The following is a 13,390-nucleotide window of genomic DNA, read 5'->3' on the forward strand; positions in this document are numbered from 1 at the left end:
TGCTATTTGATCAAAACTAATCAGGGGTATTTAATTACACAGGAACGTCTTTCATCAAACAGCCAGTGCAAACAAAGCAGGGATCAAGCCTGCAAAGAGCAATGGGAAGGAGGCAGCGAGCAGCTGGCAAAGCCATTGTACAACGAGATTGATCATGCAGGCAAGGGTCGGAAACGGAGGAGCCTCCTGGCAGCTCCAGCCAAACAAAGCGCTGCCAGCGAGACTGGAGATCTGCAAACCACAGGACCTGAGGAGCACAGCAAGAACGCTCCAAGGTGAAACCAGGCAAAGAGACAACAGAGAGCGTACAGAAACAGTTGCGTCCCCCCAGGTACACTGGCTCCTGTGTATCGCTGGTGCCAGGATCCTAAGCCGCAGCTCAGGGTAGTCACCAATTCCCGACCCCTCTCTCTGCAAGACGCCCTGCAGAGAGGACAGGGAGCAGGTCATCCTGTTCACGGGTCATTGCACTCATTCATTTCCTTGCTCTGAAAGGGCCAGAGCACACAGCTCCAGCTGGTAATACACTGTAACCTATTAACCCCAAGGCAGGGCACGTTCCTGGAAAGCCAGCTGTTCAGAGCAGTTTCCTTGCAATATCCAGAAACACTTTCTGGGGAAGAAAAGCAAAGCAGATCTTCAACTAATTTACCCCAGAGCCCTTGAGAATTGGGATGAACTAAACCCCCAGCACCATTCGTGCCTCTGAGAACAGAGTGGCAGCGGTCCATAACTCTGGATGTACATTCAGGCAGGTTGTGTCTGTGCCCAGAAACACTCAAAGAAGCCATCCAGAGGTCTCCCAGCTTCTCGAATCAATTCCTCTGCAAGTCCAAAACACATTCAGCTCTGGAGGTCCAAAGTCATTGCTATAATTCACGCAAAAGTTTGCGCTGTTAATTCACCTGGTGGCTCACACACTGAGGCCAGTGAGACGCTTGTGCTCCAAGGAGGTAATGCCTTGGCAAACACGGGCGCCTTGTTATCAGAGCCTGCCCTGGCCAGACCCCCAGCACAGCCTGTCCAGGTCCCTGTGGTGCCATCTCCTTGCGAAGACGTTCCCACTGAAATGCTCAAGTGACTCCCTTGGGCAGCAATAACATCCACAACCACAGTTCTTAACATCAGATGGGCATCTATGAGCTTAGGACCAAAATGAGACAAGTGCAAGTGCAGAAGCACTTCTGGCCATCAGTCAGGCACCTGCCCTACACCTCTGCCTTCCCTTGAAGCCCAAGATGACATTGCAAGCTGAAGCGTTGCAAGATAGTCCATCCCAAACCAGTATTTGGCTTTTCACTGGCAAGAGAAAGAAGCAGAAGGTTGCAGCGTGTGTCTCCATCTAGTAATTCATCACAAGGTAATACTTCTGCCCTAGTGCATGCCAACAGAGAATAAAAGAGATGAGAAACCTTGAATGGGATGAGCGGGGAGCTGCTAGGTGAATTTCTAATGAGGAAAAAAAATCTACAAGCACTAATAAAAAGACCTGAAAGAGAATGCATTAGTAATGACAGGGTTTGGAAGAGCATTTGCGTTACATGTCAGGCTTCGATTATGAATTTAGAGGCAATCCAGTGCTACTAAAACCCCTAAACAGCCAGTAATGAAAAGATGACTTAAATTTTCAAAAGTGACAAGTGATTTGGAAAGCCGTAGTTGTTAAGATTTTCAGAAGAAAGCAGTTCTGCTCCTTGATCTTTTAGGAGAAGGTGGAGGGGTGGGAGGCATTCCAAAAAGAAAAAGATATTCAGAAGCCCCTAAACCTCTCTGAAAATCCTGACTTCAGATTTTGATTCTGCAGAGGCAAAGCATCCCCCCTGCCCCGAAAAGCTATCAGCTGCAGACAGCAACCCAGATGTGCAAATATTAACAGTACACACAGCTTTGCTGCTGGATTCGGACGTGCAAGAAACCCAGAATCACACAAAGCTCTTGATCTGTTTTAACTGTACGCTCAGATCCTGGTTCTCTGACACCTCTCCAAGCATCTCAGGCGGATGCAACCTAGTTTCAACCCCAACATTGCTGAATTTCAGTGTAAAAGCAAGGAGAAGCTCTTGAAGGGAAGGTTTAAAGCAAACCCCGTGAACAACACCTTGCACGTACTTACCCTGGGCTTTTCAGTTTTCCTTTTGTGTGCTTTTTCAAAGCTCAGAAGCTCATATTTTGCTTTCAAACACAAATCCCACAGACTATGACTTCAAGATGACTGCTTCAGGAAAGGAGGGAGGAGAGTCCTACCAGGCTGTTTTTCATGGCTCACCGAGCAGGAATCTCCTGCCGTAGAGATGAAGGCTCCCTCAGAGAATATCTCTCCAGGTAGACAGCAGGTAATTGATCCTGCTCATGTGAACAACATCTTGTCATTTTTCAAACACTTGGAGGAAAGAAGGTTAATATCTTTGGTGCCAGGAGTCTGGAAAATATGCAAAATTACTATCACGGCAGGGTAGGAAGAGCAGCTCTCATCCTTGTACATCCAGCTGGCAAAATGCTGAAGGAAGAGACCTAGACCAAATGCACTGGTGCTTAACTGGTGCACAAGTAAGCATCCTCTGCGTTCATTGCTGTATTTCAGCAAAATCTAAATAAAGGGGTCTTTACAACCTCCTCAGCTGATGCAGAATCATTCAAGTAGCCTCCAGTTGTGTTCAGAGCTGCAACACATCTTGAAGGAAACTGTCAGTCCACTGCAAAGCCAAAAAATTCACACCTGGAAAAACAGCAAGGACCAAGCTAGCTATAGGGGAAAAAACTCAGATAAGGGCACTAAACGCCATCTTGCTCTCTCCTTCCTTGATGAGAGAGTGGCAGAGCCTTTCACTCCAACAAAGCAGGTATTTCAAACAGAAAGGACACAGTCCCATCAAAGGTAGGTCAAGTCTTTGGCACAAACCACTCAGCGGTACCTTGGATCACGCGGCAGATGTAGCATACAAAATTAACCATGTTTGCTCAAAGCCTGCACTCGCAGGTGAACCAAAGGGACCCAAGCAGACGGGTAACAGCACAGCGAGGCAGCTAAATAGGACTTAAAAGCTTTTGAAGCTGCAAACACTGGAATGAACTGGGGCATGAAATTAATTTTAACTGTACTGAATAGGAGACAGGCCATAAAACTCCATGAAAATAAGAGACCGGTAACATTTCAGTAAGAGTAGAAATTCTCCCCGTAACTCCCCAGTCAGCTCTATTAGCATAAGTGACTCATCCCAACTGAAAAGCAAAGCAAACAAGCAAGAAGAATTGAACTAGTGTTGCAAGGCGGAGAGTATCGCTGTAGAGAAATCGAGGAATCCTTGCTTTCTGATATTCAAATGCCTTCCCACTGACACTTGCAAACATTCAACTGAGAAAAAAAAATCCACGCTAGGAAATGTTTAAAAAGAAGAAAAAAGGTATTTGTGAATAGTAACAGCCTGGCCATCCTCCTGTGCCCAGGTATGACGCTCCAAACCAGCTTCATGCGGGAGCAGTTTCTATTTAACACAACAGAGCCAGCATGCAATGAGGTTTTGTGGACAGAATCACAACCTAGATGATTTTCCAGCAACGTGCCAAAAGACTTTTTCAGCATGGCTAAATCTGTGTAGGGGGAAGTTGTTCAGAAGAATCTGCATCCAATTACACCTTGGCAAAATATAACCTGTGGTGTCCTGGCAGTTGTCCTTCTGGTGCTCTAACGCATCTGGCTGACGTCTCCCAGCACCCTGATGATTTACTCGATCTCTTACCGAAAAAGCCACCTCCAGGCTACGGAGCGGAAGCTGCTCTTCTAGAGCAGAAGGCACAAACACATTAAGAACAAGAAAGAACAAAAAATATCTTCAAATGCAGCCTGCAGAGAAGTTGTAGGTGGGATTTGAACATCCAAGCACGATTTGGTCAAAACGGAGAAGTTTAATACCTTTTCCTCTTGTTCAAAGGACCCCAAATTATCTGCTTGGCAGAATCACTGAAATCTGGATTTTTTTTATCTGCCTCCCAAGCATCTGAATGTCCTTTAATGTGCAGCAGGGACCCAAGAGATGGGAGAACAGGACACACCAATTTCTCTGCTTGTCCATCAACAAGTAGCAAAGTGCAGTTCAGAACCCAGGACCTCTGAGACAGACCCATGGTCAAAAGCAGCAAACATCTGGAGCCCAGATCGCTCAAGGGCCTTTCGCTGACCTAGATCCGTAAATGCGTTTGGCTGGCATCAATAACCAGCTGAAGGCAGCTAATTGCGAGGTTTCTGGAAGGAGGAGACGGAGGCTTTTCATTCAAATGTGTGGTTTCCATCCCATATTTTTGGAGCATTAATCACAGTGAACATTAACCCCAAGCCTGCCCGCTCCAACCTCTCCTTGGTCTATCACCACCACCACTACAACTGCACGGGAGGACTGCCTGCTGCCTGGTATTGGGATAACCCTATGGATGCCTACAACAGAAAGGATGGAGAGGAGCGCCTGCTCTGATGGCATGGGAAGTTGGTTTGACAGGGCTTCACAGCGCATTACCAGTTTCACTCCTGGCCTGTGCAGTCAGTTCCCTCTCATTTGCACCCGTCTTTCAGGTGGCAACCAAGGACAGGAAATCATTTAAGTCACAGGAAAAGTGTGATCAAAACCCCACAAATATTGGCAGGGGAATGGAGAGTGGGTGAAGCACCTGGATCTACTTTCAATGCATTCTTTCAAGGACAAAACTACTGATCACCTTGAAATTGCCACCTTCAACGCAGGCAGCGTGTCCGCCGAAGACAACAGCCAGAGGGCTGAAATGACAGGAGACCCAGGCCAAAGCACGTGCATGTCAAAACCCTGGGCGGTCTTTGCCCAAGACTTGCCGCAATGTCTGCCAAGCTCGAATGACGGGGGGTAAATGCCTTGCTAACAACAAGGCACAAAGGAAACGTCTGGAAGCAGAAAGCTATCAGGATATCTCAGCTGCAGGAAAAGCCATCATTTCCCACTGACTTCTCCATCTGCTTGCCCTCCCCACCCACACCCAGGAGATGATGCTCCCCTGCCCCAGAGGTGCACAGCACAGCAGCACCTTGGGTTTACGCACAGCACCCAGGCCAACGTCAAGTACCCGAACGCAACCCTCGCACGTGTGGTGCTAGCGCCCGGCGCTGGCAGCGAGGCCACTCGGGGACCTGCTGAGGCCTGTGGGAACCAAAGGGCTCGGGGTGACTCTGGGGTTTGAATGTTTTACAGTGAGCGTGTTGCCTGGATGACACAGGAAGCCTTGGGTGGAGCAGGAACCCAGCGAGGCCGGGCAGTGAGCGGCTGGGTCACGTCACCAAACCCTCCTCCTCCCCGCAGCCCGTGGGGACGGAGAGCACCTAAACATCGCCAGAGCCTACCACGCTCCCCCCTGCAGCAGAGCAGAACAGCAGAGGTACGTTAACGCTTTCCCTAGAATTCCCCTAGCATCAATTAACATACCGCTGAAAAGCAAAAGATTATTAACTTTTGTTAATAGATTATTAAAGATGATTATCGCCAGCTGACCGAGCCCATACCAAAATAGACGCGCTGCAGGCAGCTCAGAGCAATCATCAGTTCATTCAAGGCAGATGAAAGTTTCAGATCTGGTTTGACTATTTAAGTTTCCGACAATAATCACAATTATCACTATTCTCATTATCTGTTATATTTCTTCTGTGTTCAGGAAGTCACTGTGGTTATTAAGTGCAGGTTGATGATTAAATCGTGTATTGAGCTGATAAGTCAAATTAGATGATTGCTAAGTCTCAGTAAGTATCTTTGAAATAACCAGTTGTTATTAGACATTCAAGAGGTGCTTCATGAAAATCTAATTGTAATTGCAACTTTTCATTTTACCTCATCTTTCCCGCATGCAAACACACATGGGCTGGCAGCTGATTTCATACTTCAGTATGCGTGAAACACAGAAGAAAGCATCCAAGGCGAGTGCTCTCTGGGAAAACGCCAAGAGACGGGCCAGGACCCACATCCACCCTCCCAAGAAAATCAAAACAGCACCTTCAGCATCCCTCTGAATCTATGGCTCCCAATTGCTGGGCTCCTGGAGCTGCTCCTAGAGCTGGTTTGTGCTTCAGCACCCACAGCAGCGAAACACGACCTCTGAAAGGATGCTCGCAATTCCTTGGCAGCTTTAATCAGGGTCTGGGAGCGAGCTAGCATCCCTCCCGCTCCAGCCTAATGCCCAACCTGACATTTAAAATAGCCTTTATTGCCACATACTTACATTTTAATGTTTTCATGGTATTGCCTGGTGTCTGAAGGCTGGTTGTATAATGGCTGAAATAAATAAGAAAAATGAAGGCATAAATGGTATGGTCTGACATTTAGAAACTTAAGCCCGTCAGAAGCGCTGCCGCCTCGGTGCAGGTTCCCATCTCCCTGAGCTGTGCCAGCCCAGGCGCCCGTCCCCGCACCCCCCAGTCCGCCTGTCTCCCCCAGCCCCACTCCCCAGCCGTACTGGAGACTGCTGGCTCCCGGCGGCGCCGCTCGAGTCACGGTGCATCCCGGCTCAGCCCGTGGGAGGGCAGGCAGCGCTCGAGCGAGCTGGCTCAGAACAAGCAATTTGCGACGTAATCCACATAAACACGGCACGGCGGAGTACGTGGTTGTTATTCACTGACTGAAAAACGCAGTGCGCTTTGGAACATATGACACGGGGGAGGCGAGGGGAAAGGGGGGCTTGGGGAGCGGGAAGAGACAGTCTGTGTGCTGCAAATTGTTATGTCTACACGGCAAAAGCCTGCCCGAGCTCTCCCAGGGAGCCAAGCGCAGGCAACTGCAGGCAGGACAAGTCTTCGCCCCCATCGTTTCCAGCAACACCAGGGGCAGGTTGGCCCCCGGGCACGTCGCTGCAGTCCCCCAGCACCCATGTGTAGGGCGATGCTCTTGTCCATCCCTCAGGAGGGGCACTGGGCTCCGGCAGGACAAGCGTTTTGCCCAGGGTTGCCCTCTGGAGAGCACAGTGACCATGGCTGTCTTCAGCACCAGATGGGAGCACCCACCATGGAGCTACTCTGCTCCCTGCACCCTCAGTGGAGATGTGTCGGGGCCCTCCACAGCGAGTCAGGAGAGCTGGATCCATCCCTGGCCACCTTCAGCCAGTCACTGCCCTCGTTACCTCTCCCTTCCCATCCGCAGGGTGATATACCCTCGGGGAACCTGCCACAAAACAGGGTCCCACCTCTGGCAGGCAGAGATGCCACAGAGATCATGCTTGATCCCACCCATTGTGATTAACAGCTCACGCGGTGCTCCAGGAGCTGCCACCAGTTGTGTCCATGTAAGAAGGCTGACAGGGTGCTCAGGATTAAGCCCTTCAATGCTCTTCTAGTCATCGGCGAAGCTGGTGTGAACATGTCCAAGACTGTGCTAATCAAAAGCTTGCCATGGGCCAACCATCATCTGCAACTGGGCGCCTAACGAGCACAACTCCTGTCCAACCACAGAAACATCACCCAAGTTTTCAAGCAGTTCATCCACAAACTTTCACTGAATCAGCTGTGAGCAATCTAAAATCTGTGGCCAAACACAGGCAGGGGGATGTGTGATGGCCAGGTGCTGGTTGAAGGCAGCATCCTGGCCATGGCTACATACAAACCAGCTCACCTTCCTACTGCGGTCATATGGCTGAGGCTACACTCTGCGTCCTCTCAGCCTCAACTCAGATTAAACATAGGAAAAGAGCAAAACATCTGCTGAACATCTGCTCAACCAGGTGAGCAGCACTGGAGAGGACAGGACCTGCAAACACAGGTGGGTCCCTTTCTCCTCCAGTTTAAAGAAGGTGTTATTCTCACCTCCTCCACAGTATCTCCCCACCACAGGTGCTTGGCAAAGCAGCTTGTTTTTCCACACAGCCAGCCTGTCTCTACTGCTCTGTAAAAAACAGATACTGCCTCACTTCTCCCCTGCCACACACCGGGACAGTCACATTGATCTGCACAGAAAGGAGACTGCTCTCCCTACTCTCTGCAGCCCATCACTGCTACATCTTGGCATCAGTAGGTCATCAGCTTCTTTTTCTGGCTGCCCTTGGACATGTACCTCTTCGCTGGGAAAGCACACATAACCCCCATGTGGAAGAGGGATGCAGAGGAGCCCAGGCAGACCGACGGGGCAAGATGAACCGCCACGTCCCAGGAGGACTGTGGGGCTGCCAGCAGCGTTTGGGCATCTGCTACGCTGCAAGGGGATGGCAGGCTGCAAGTCTGCCAGGAGACACCTGCAAGGAGACACCCAGCCACCTCGTGCTGACAGAGCCAGGGTAGATGAGAGGGACAAGCAGGTCCCCCAGAAGATGACTTCTTCTCAGTGGTGTCCCTTCCCCAGGGGTACATCTATTATGAATCCTCTTAGATCTGCTGGTCTGACTCCAGGCTCAGAGCTGGCTGCGCACTTCACGCTTGGAAAGCTCAGAGGAACACAGACATCCGTCTCATCACGTAGCTCGAGAGAGGCAGGTCTGCACCATGGAGAGAAGAAATCAAGCCGTGGCTCTGGAGCATCACGTCCACAGTCACCCTGGAAAGGCTCAACTGGAGGAACTGCTGGAACTGCTGGGCGGCCTCGACCAGCAACTGCCTCTTGGAAGAGGACTGCAGGAACTGGAAGTACGGATAAATAAAAGTGCCTCTCTTCCCTCTGTGCTCATAAAAATCAAAGCAAAGGAGCTGGCCTGTGGTAAGCCACAGAGACCTTCTTCCTGGGAGAAGGCGGTGGACTAAACGTTTTGGTTTGCACCTGAGTTAGGAGATGCTCGTGTGCACATGGACATCACGGATGCCCTGATGCCACTCATCTCACCAAAGGCCGCTGATTCTTTTCTGCGACTACTTATATATGATATAAACAGCCATTTAAATTCTTAGTTAGCAAACCTAAGTGTTAACAGACAAGCACTGGACCACATCACTTTAAAAGAAACACCCAAACGTTCAGAAATAAGAAACTCTGGGACCCAAAACCAAGATCCACATGACAGCAGCATCTCAAAAGATTTCTGTCTGCACAACAGCCTCAGCATTGTAACTCATTCATGCAGTGGAGCAAGCCCAGGAGACAAGTTCTGCCTATCCGATAGAGACCATAACCTCACAGACTAAAGTTACAGAAACTTTATTCTCAACAGGGCAGGGACTGAGAAACAGCATCTTCCCTCAGAGCTGTCCACAACCTGCACAGCATTACAACTTTCTCAATGAGTAAGCAAAAGTAAAGCTGACAGGTCAGATGGATAAGGTGACATGTTCAAAACATTCACAGTGTTTCTCCAGGGTAAGGGACATGTAATGCATTTCTCTAGGGGATGACATTTAAGAAAAACATAATTGCAATGCAAAGCTATTACTGGAAAAACCTTGGATTTACTGAAAGCTTTTTAAAAATAAAACAGAATGAAAGGTCTCAATTGCTTTCTGGCCACTGCAGCATTCAGACTACGCATCTCAATGACATTCCTCCCTGGGGAAAACATGGGGTCATTTTCAAAATGGTACCGCTATGTCGCGGGGATTAAATGAGCAAAGTCCTGGTTTACCGAGTCACAACCTCCTCCTGACCTAGAGGGGAGCACTGGCTTCCTGGGATCTCAACTGGATCCCTGCTTCCTGGGGATCCCTTGGCAGGGGGTGATTTCCACTGCAGGTACAGTGAGACGAGCCCCAGCCAAGCAGAGGGCAGCAGCCGTGGCCGCGTGGCACACCGGCGTGTTCTGCGTCAGCTGGGGCTGACATGAAGGCCAGGGAAAAGGTGCAGGGCCACCCAAACCCCCAGCAAATAGGATGGAGAGGCACCAGCAAGGAGAAATGGGCAAAGGGATATGAGGACAATTCTGCATGTTTAAAACCCCAGGAGCACAAAAACGATGATCCTCCAAAGAGGATGAAACATGAATGACACCTCTAAGACAAAAAATGCAGGGCCAGACCTTGTAAGGTCAAAGCAGTGAGAAGCCAGGAACCAGCAACAAACACTTGCTGCTTCCTTGAGATGTACAACCCAAGGATACCAGTTTCAGTGAAGAGCTTGTAAACCCAAAAGCTCTGAGGGAGCTGTTTAAAAGACTGAAGTCAGGAATTAAAGAGTTTCCTACCAGTGCTGGGCCATCTCCCAGCAGCTTCCAACTCGATGGGAAACACATGACACAGACGCAAAACTTCTGGGTAAATCGCTATTTATGCTATACTGGATCACCCTCAAAACCCCTCCTTCCAGCTAACGCTACAGGCAGCCTCAACCAGCCCATTGACGTGCTCAGGCGGTAAGATTTCTTTCTTTGCTCGCACACAAACCCCTCGGAGCAACCTGCCGCCAGCAGGACAAAAGGCAGACCCTCACCAGGGCCCCTCCGCCTGTTAACGCCAGCACAAGCTGGGGACACAGCCTCCAGCTCTGTTCTACCAGCAGCACCCAAGACCTCGTACCCCCTCATCCTGCTCGTGGCCACCATCTGACAACGCTGCCGTAACCTCCGGCCTCTCTCTGCCATGACTAACCCACTTCCACCGTGACCTCTTGCCTCGCACCATCAGCCCCTGGCAAGCTGCCCCGCTACCGAGCCGATGCGCATCCGTCACCATCGCTGTTGCAAATGCAATAACCAGAGCTCTCTGAACGACCAAAAGCAAGACATCAGCAGCCTGAGTGGAGCCGATAGCAACCCAAGACCCTGCATTTGGGTGGCAGCCACCACTGCTCCTTGCCGTGGTTTTGCACAGGATTAGCACCAGGCTGCCCCAACCTCCCTGCAGGAGACCTCTGGCTTGCGGCAGCTCCAGGGCTGGTGCACATCGTGTGCGACACGGTGGAGCAGGCATGCACATCGGGCAGAGCATGCAAAGCTGCTCTCCTTCCTGGAGCTGCTTCCTTTCCAACTCAGAAGATCTGACTATTCATCTCATCTCTCAGAGGCTGTTGGCAGGTCCTGGGTGCTGGTTTGTCCGACACGGCATGGGGGCTGGGCCATAGGAAGCGTCTGTCTCTGGGCAGACAGATGAGACAGTCTGCAAGACGCACACAGAGCCCAACCGGGGTTTTGCAGGGTTTTCTTAGCAGAGGCTTCCCCTGCCCTCTGAGAAGTAAGACAGGGTGACAGAGGTAAGTTTTGCACTGGGTTCTGCTACAGCTCCCCCCTGTGCAGTGTTAGCACCCAGGGACAAAGCATCAACAAACTAAAAAAAAAAATAAAAAAAATAAAAAAAGGAGGAAAAAAAAAAAGCAGGGGGGGAGCAGAAGGAAGGAAAGGAAATGCAACATCATTGGGATGAGGAAGCACCAACCCCAGGCACTGCCTATCTTCAGAGCAGAAAGAGAGCAAAGGGTTTGACCCTGGTGACTCAAAGGAAAAATAATGAGTGCTACCTCCCCAAACACGGAAGCGGGCTTTGACACGTAGCAGTGAGCACTAATTCCCTTGTGATCTCTCCCTTATGCATCCGGGGAAGATAGCGATTAGTGCCACCTCCGCAAGGCATGTCCAAATTACAGCTCTCGAAGACTGTGAGCTGCCTGCTCCCACCTCGCAGGAATGGCTCGCTCCGTTGCACCCCGCACCCCGCGCAAAGCAAGAGATGCTCCGTCAGACCACGTCCGTTCCCCTCTGCTCCCTCCAGCAGCATCGCTGCAGACGCACCCTTTCCCAGCACCCTTCTCCAGGACTCAGCCCCTCAGGAGTCGTTTTCAGCCATCCCTCCAGCAATCAATTGCTTCACTTACAGCTGGATTTTTGCCGGATAAGAGGGCAGCCCAAAATTAGTCATTTATTGTAAGTTGTTTTTCTCAGCTTCTCTGTGCACAAGGAAGACAGAAATAGGATGTGTGCGAGTCCCGATACCTGCAGGTCGTTGCAGCTGCAACCAGGCTGTGCTTACAGAGCACCCTCCAACACCCTCCTCCGTTTGCAGCGGGGTGGGACAGAGAAGAGCTGTCCCAGCACCCATCCCTCCCACACAGCACCACGAGGCTGGCTGGCCAGGCAGCAGCCCCACAGCCCTGGCACCGTGGCTGCCATCACCAGATGAAGCCATCAGCATCCCGAGCAGGGGCAGACCATGCCGGAGCCCCTTCCACCACCCAGCTCCGCTGCAGCATGTGAGGAAGGAGCCTAAGGGTTAAGGGTCTCCAAAGAGGGCTCTGTGTGTGTGTCTGCCTGCGTTTTAGTACTCATCTCAGTCACTTCGCTTCCTGCCTTGGTGCTGTGCCAGCGAGAGGTCCGGGCCAGCAGCACACTTCCTTCTGACAGCTTAGACACACACACAGGGTGCCGTGCTCGCCGCCCAGGGACCTCTCCGAACCTGGCCCAGCTCCCGCTCCCCACAGCGAGAGGTAACACTCACCAGCTCCACCTGGGGACCCAGTCCTTCCAGGATCCGGTGGGCAGCCTCTGCCTTCTTCTGCAGGGAGGAAAGGGAAGAGGGAGAAGACAAGTTATTTCTGCCCCTGGTTACAGTCACAGCCCTCTGCTCCAGCTCTCCCCCTGTGCTAAAACCCCTTCCCACACCTCTGCAGGGCTGCCACAAATCCCTCCCCTGCCTGAAAGCGGGTGGAAAAGTTCAGCTTAGCCTCTGGACCTGCAGGAAAGCCCCACGGGCAAAGGGCTCCGGCACTCGAGCTATCATGACTTTAATGCATCCGAGCTCTGCCTGGGAAGCAATCCAAATCCCTGACCCCTCTCAGGGTGCCAGGCGGGGGGATCGCACCCGTTACCTCTGCACGGCCGCTGTGTGAGGAGGAGGAGGAGGGCGGGCGAGCCGGCAGGCACGCAGAGATGCCCTTTCTGGGATTCATCACTTCACGAGCATGTGATTGTTAGATTTGAGCTGCCCTTGGCTCCTCATCTTGCTCTCGCTTCCCTCCCCTCCCTGCCGCAGAGGAGCCCTTTTCTGCCCCTCCCGCCCCCGGCCAAGCTACCTAGTGCTTATTAGAGGAAAAAAAACCACCCAGGAACATGTGTCAGGGGCTGTGTGGTGGTTACTAATTAAACAGGCCTGAAAAAAAAGACATGGGTTGGCTGCAGCAGGAGTCTAAATAAAAGATGACATTTTCAGTAAACAGCACTTCCTCGCAAAGCCAGGCTTTTCAGCGGGAGTTACTGACAGTCCGATAAATCCAGATCACTGCATGCTGCCGATGAGCCACAGGGCTGAACTGACAAAGCCAAATACCTGGCAGCAAGGGGGGCAAGGAGATGGATTTTCAGAGGTGTTTGTCCAGTAAAATAGGTAGTTTTAGCTATTTTGGGGTAATGGGGAGAGAAAATCCACAGCTGCCTAAAACAGGGCTGAAGAAGCAGTGGGCAGAGCTGAGCTTCCCCATGAGGGGAGCAGTGGGGCAGGGAGGACAGGAAAACCCCTTTTTGAAGTACTTTCAACGTTTTAACCCAGTAAGCA

At 51.1% G+C, this 13,390-nt stretch overlaps 1 protein-coding gene across 16 annotated transcripts in view; it reads right to left on the reverse strand.

Moving 5' to 3' along the window:
• NCOR2 (nuclear receptor corepressor 2) overlaps positions 1-13,390 on the reverse strand; it is a 257,821-nt gene that overhangs the window by 102,266 nt on the left and 142,165 nt on the right. For all 16 annotated transcript variants that reach the window (XM_049804508.1, XM_049804507.1, XM_049804498.1 and 13 more), the window contains 2 exons: positions 12,338-12,394; positions 6,229-6,281 (listed from right to left, as the gene is read on the reverse strand). In XM_049804508.1, the coding sequence (XP_049660465.1) occupies positions 6,229-6,281; positions 12,338-12,394 (110 nt within the window). The remainder of the gene's footprint in view (positions 1-6,228; positions 6,282-12,337; positions 12,395-13,390) is intronic.

This window comes from Accipiter gentilis, chromosome 7 (assembly GCF_929443795.1).
Source record: "Accipiter gentilis chromosome 7, bAccGen1.1, whole genome shotgun sequence".
Classification (NCBI taxonomy): domain Eukaryota; kingdom Metazoa; phylum Chordata; class Aves; order Accipitriformes; family Accipitridae; genus Astur; species Astur gentilis.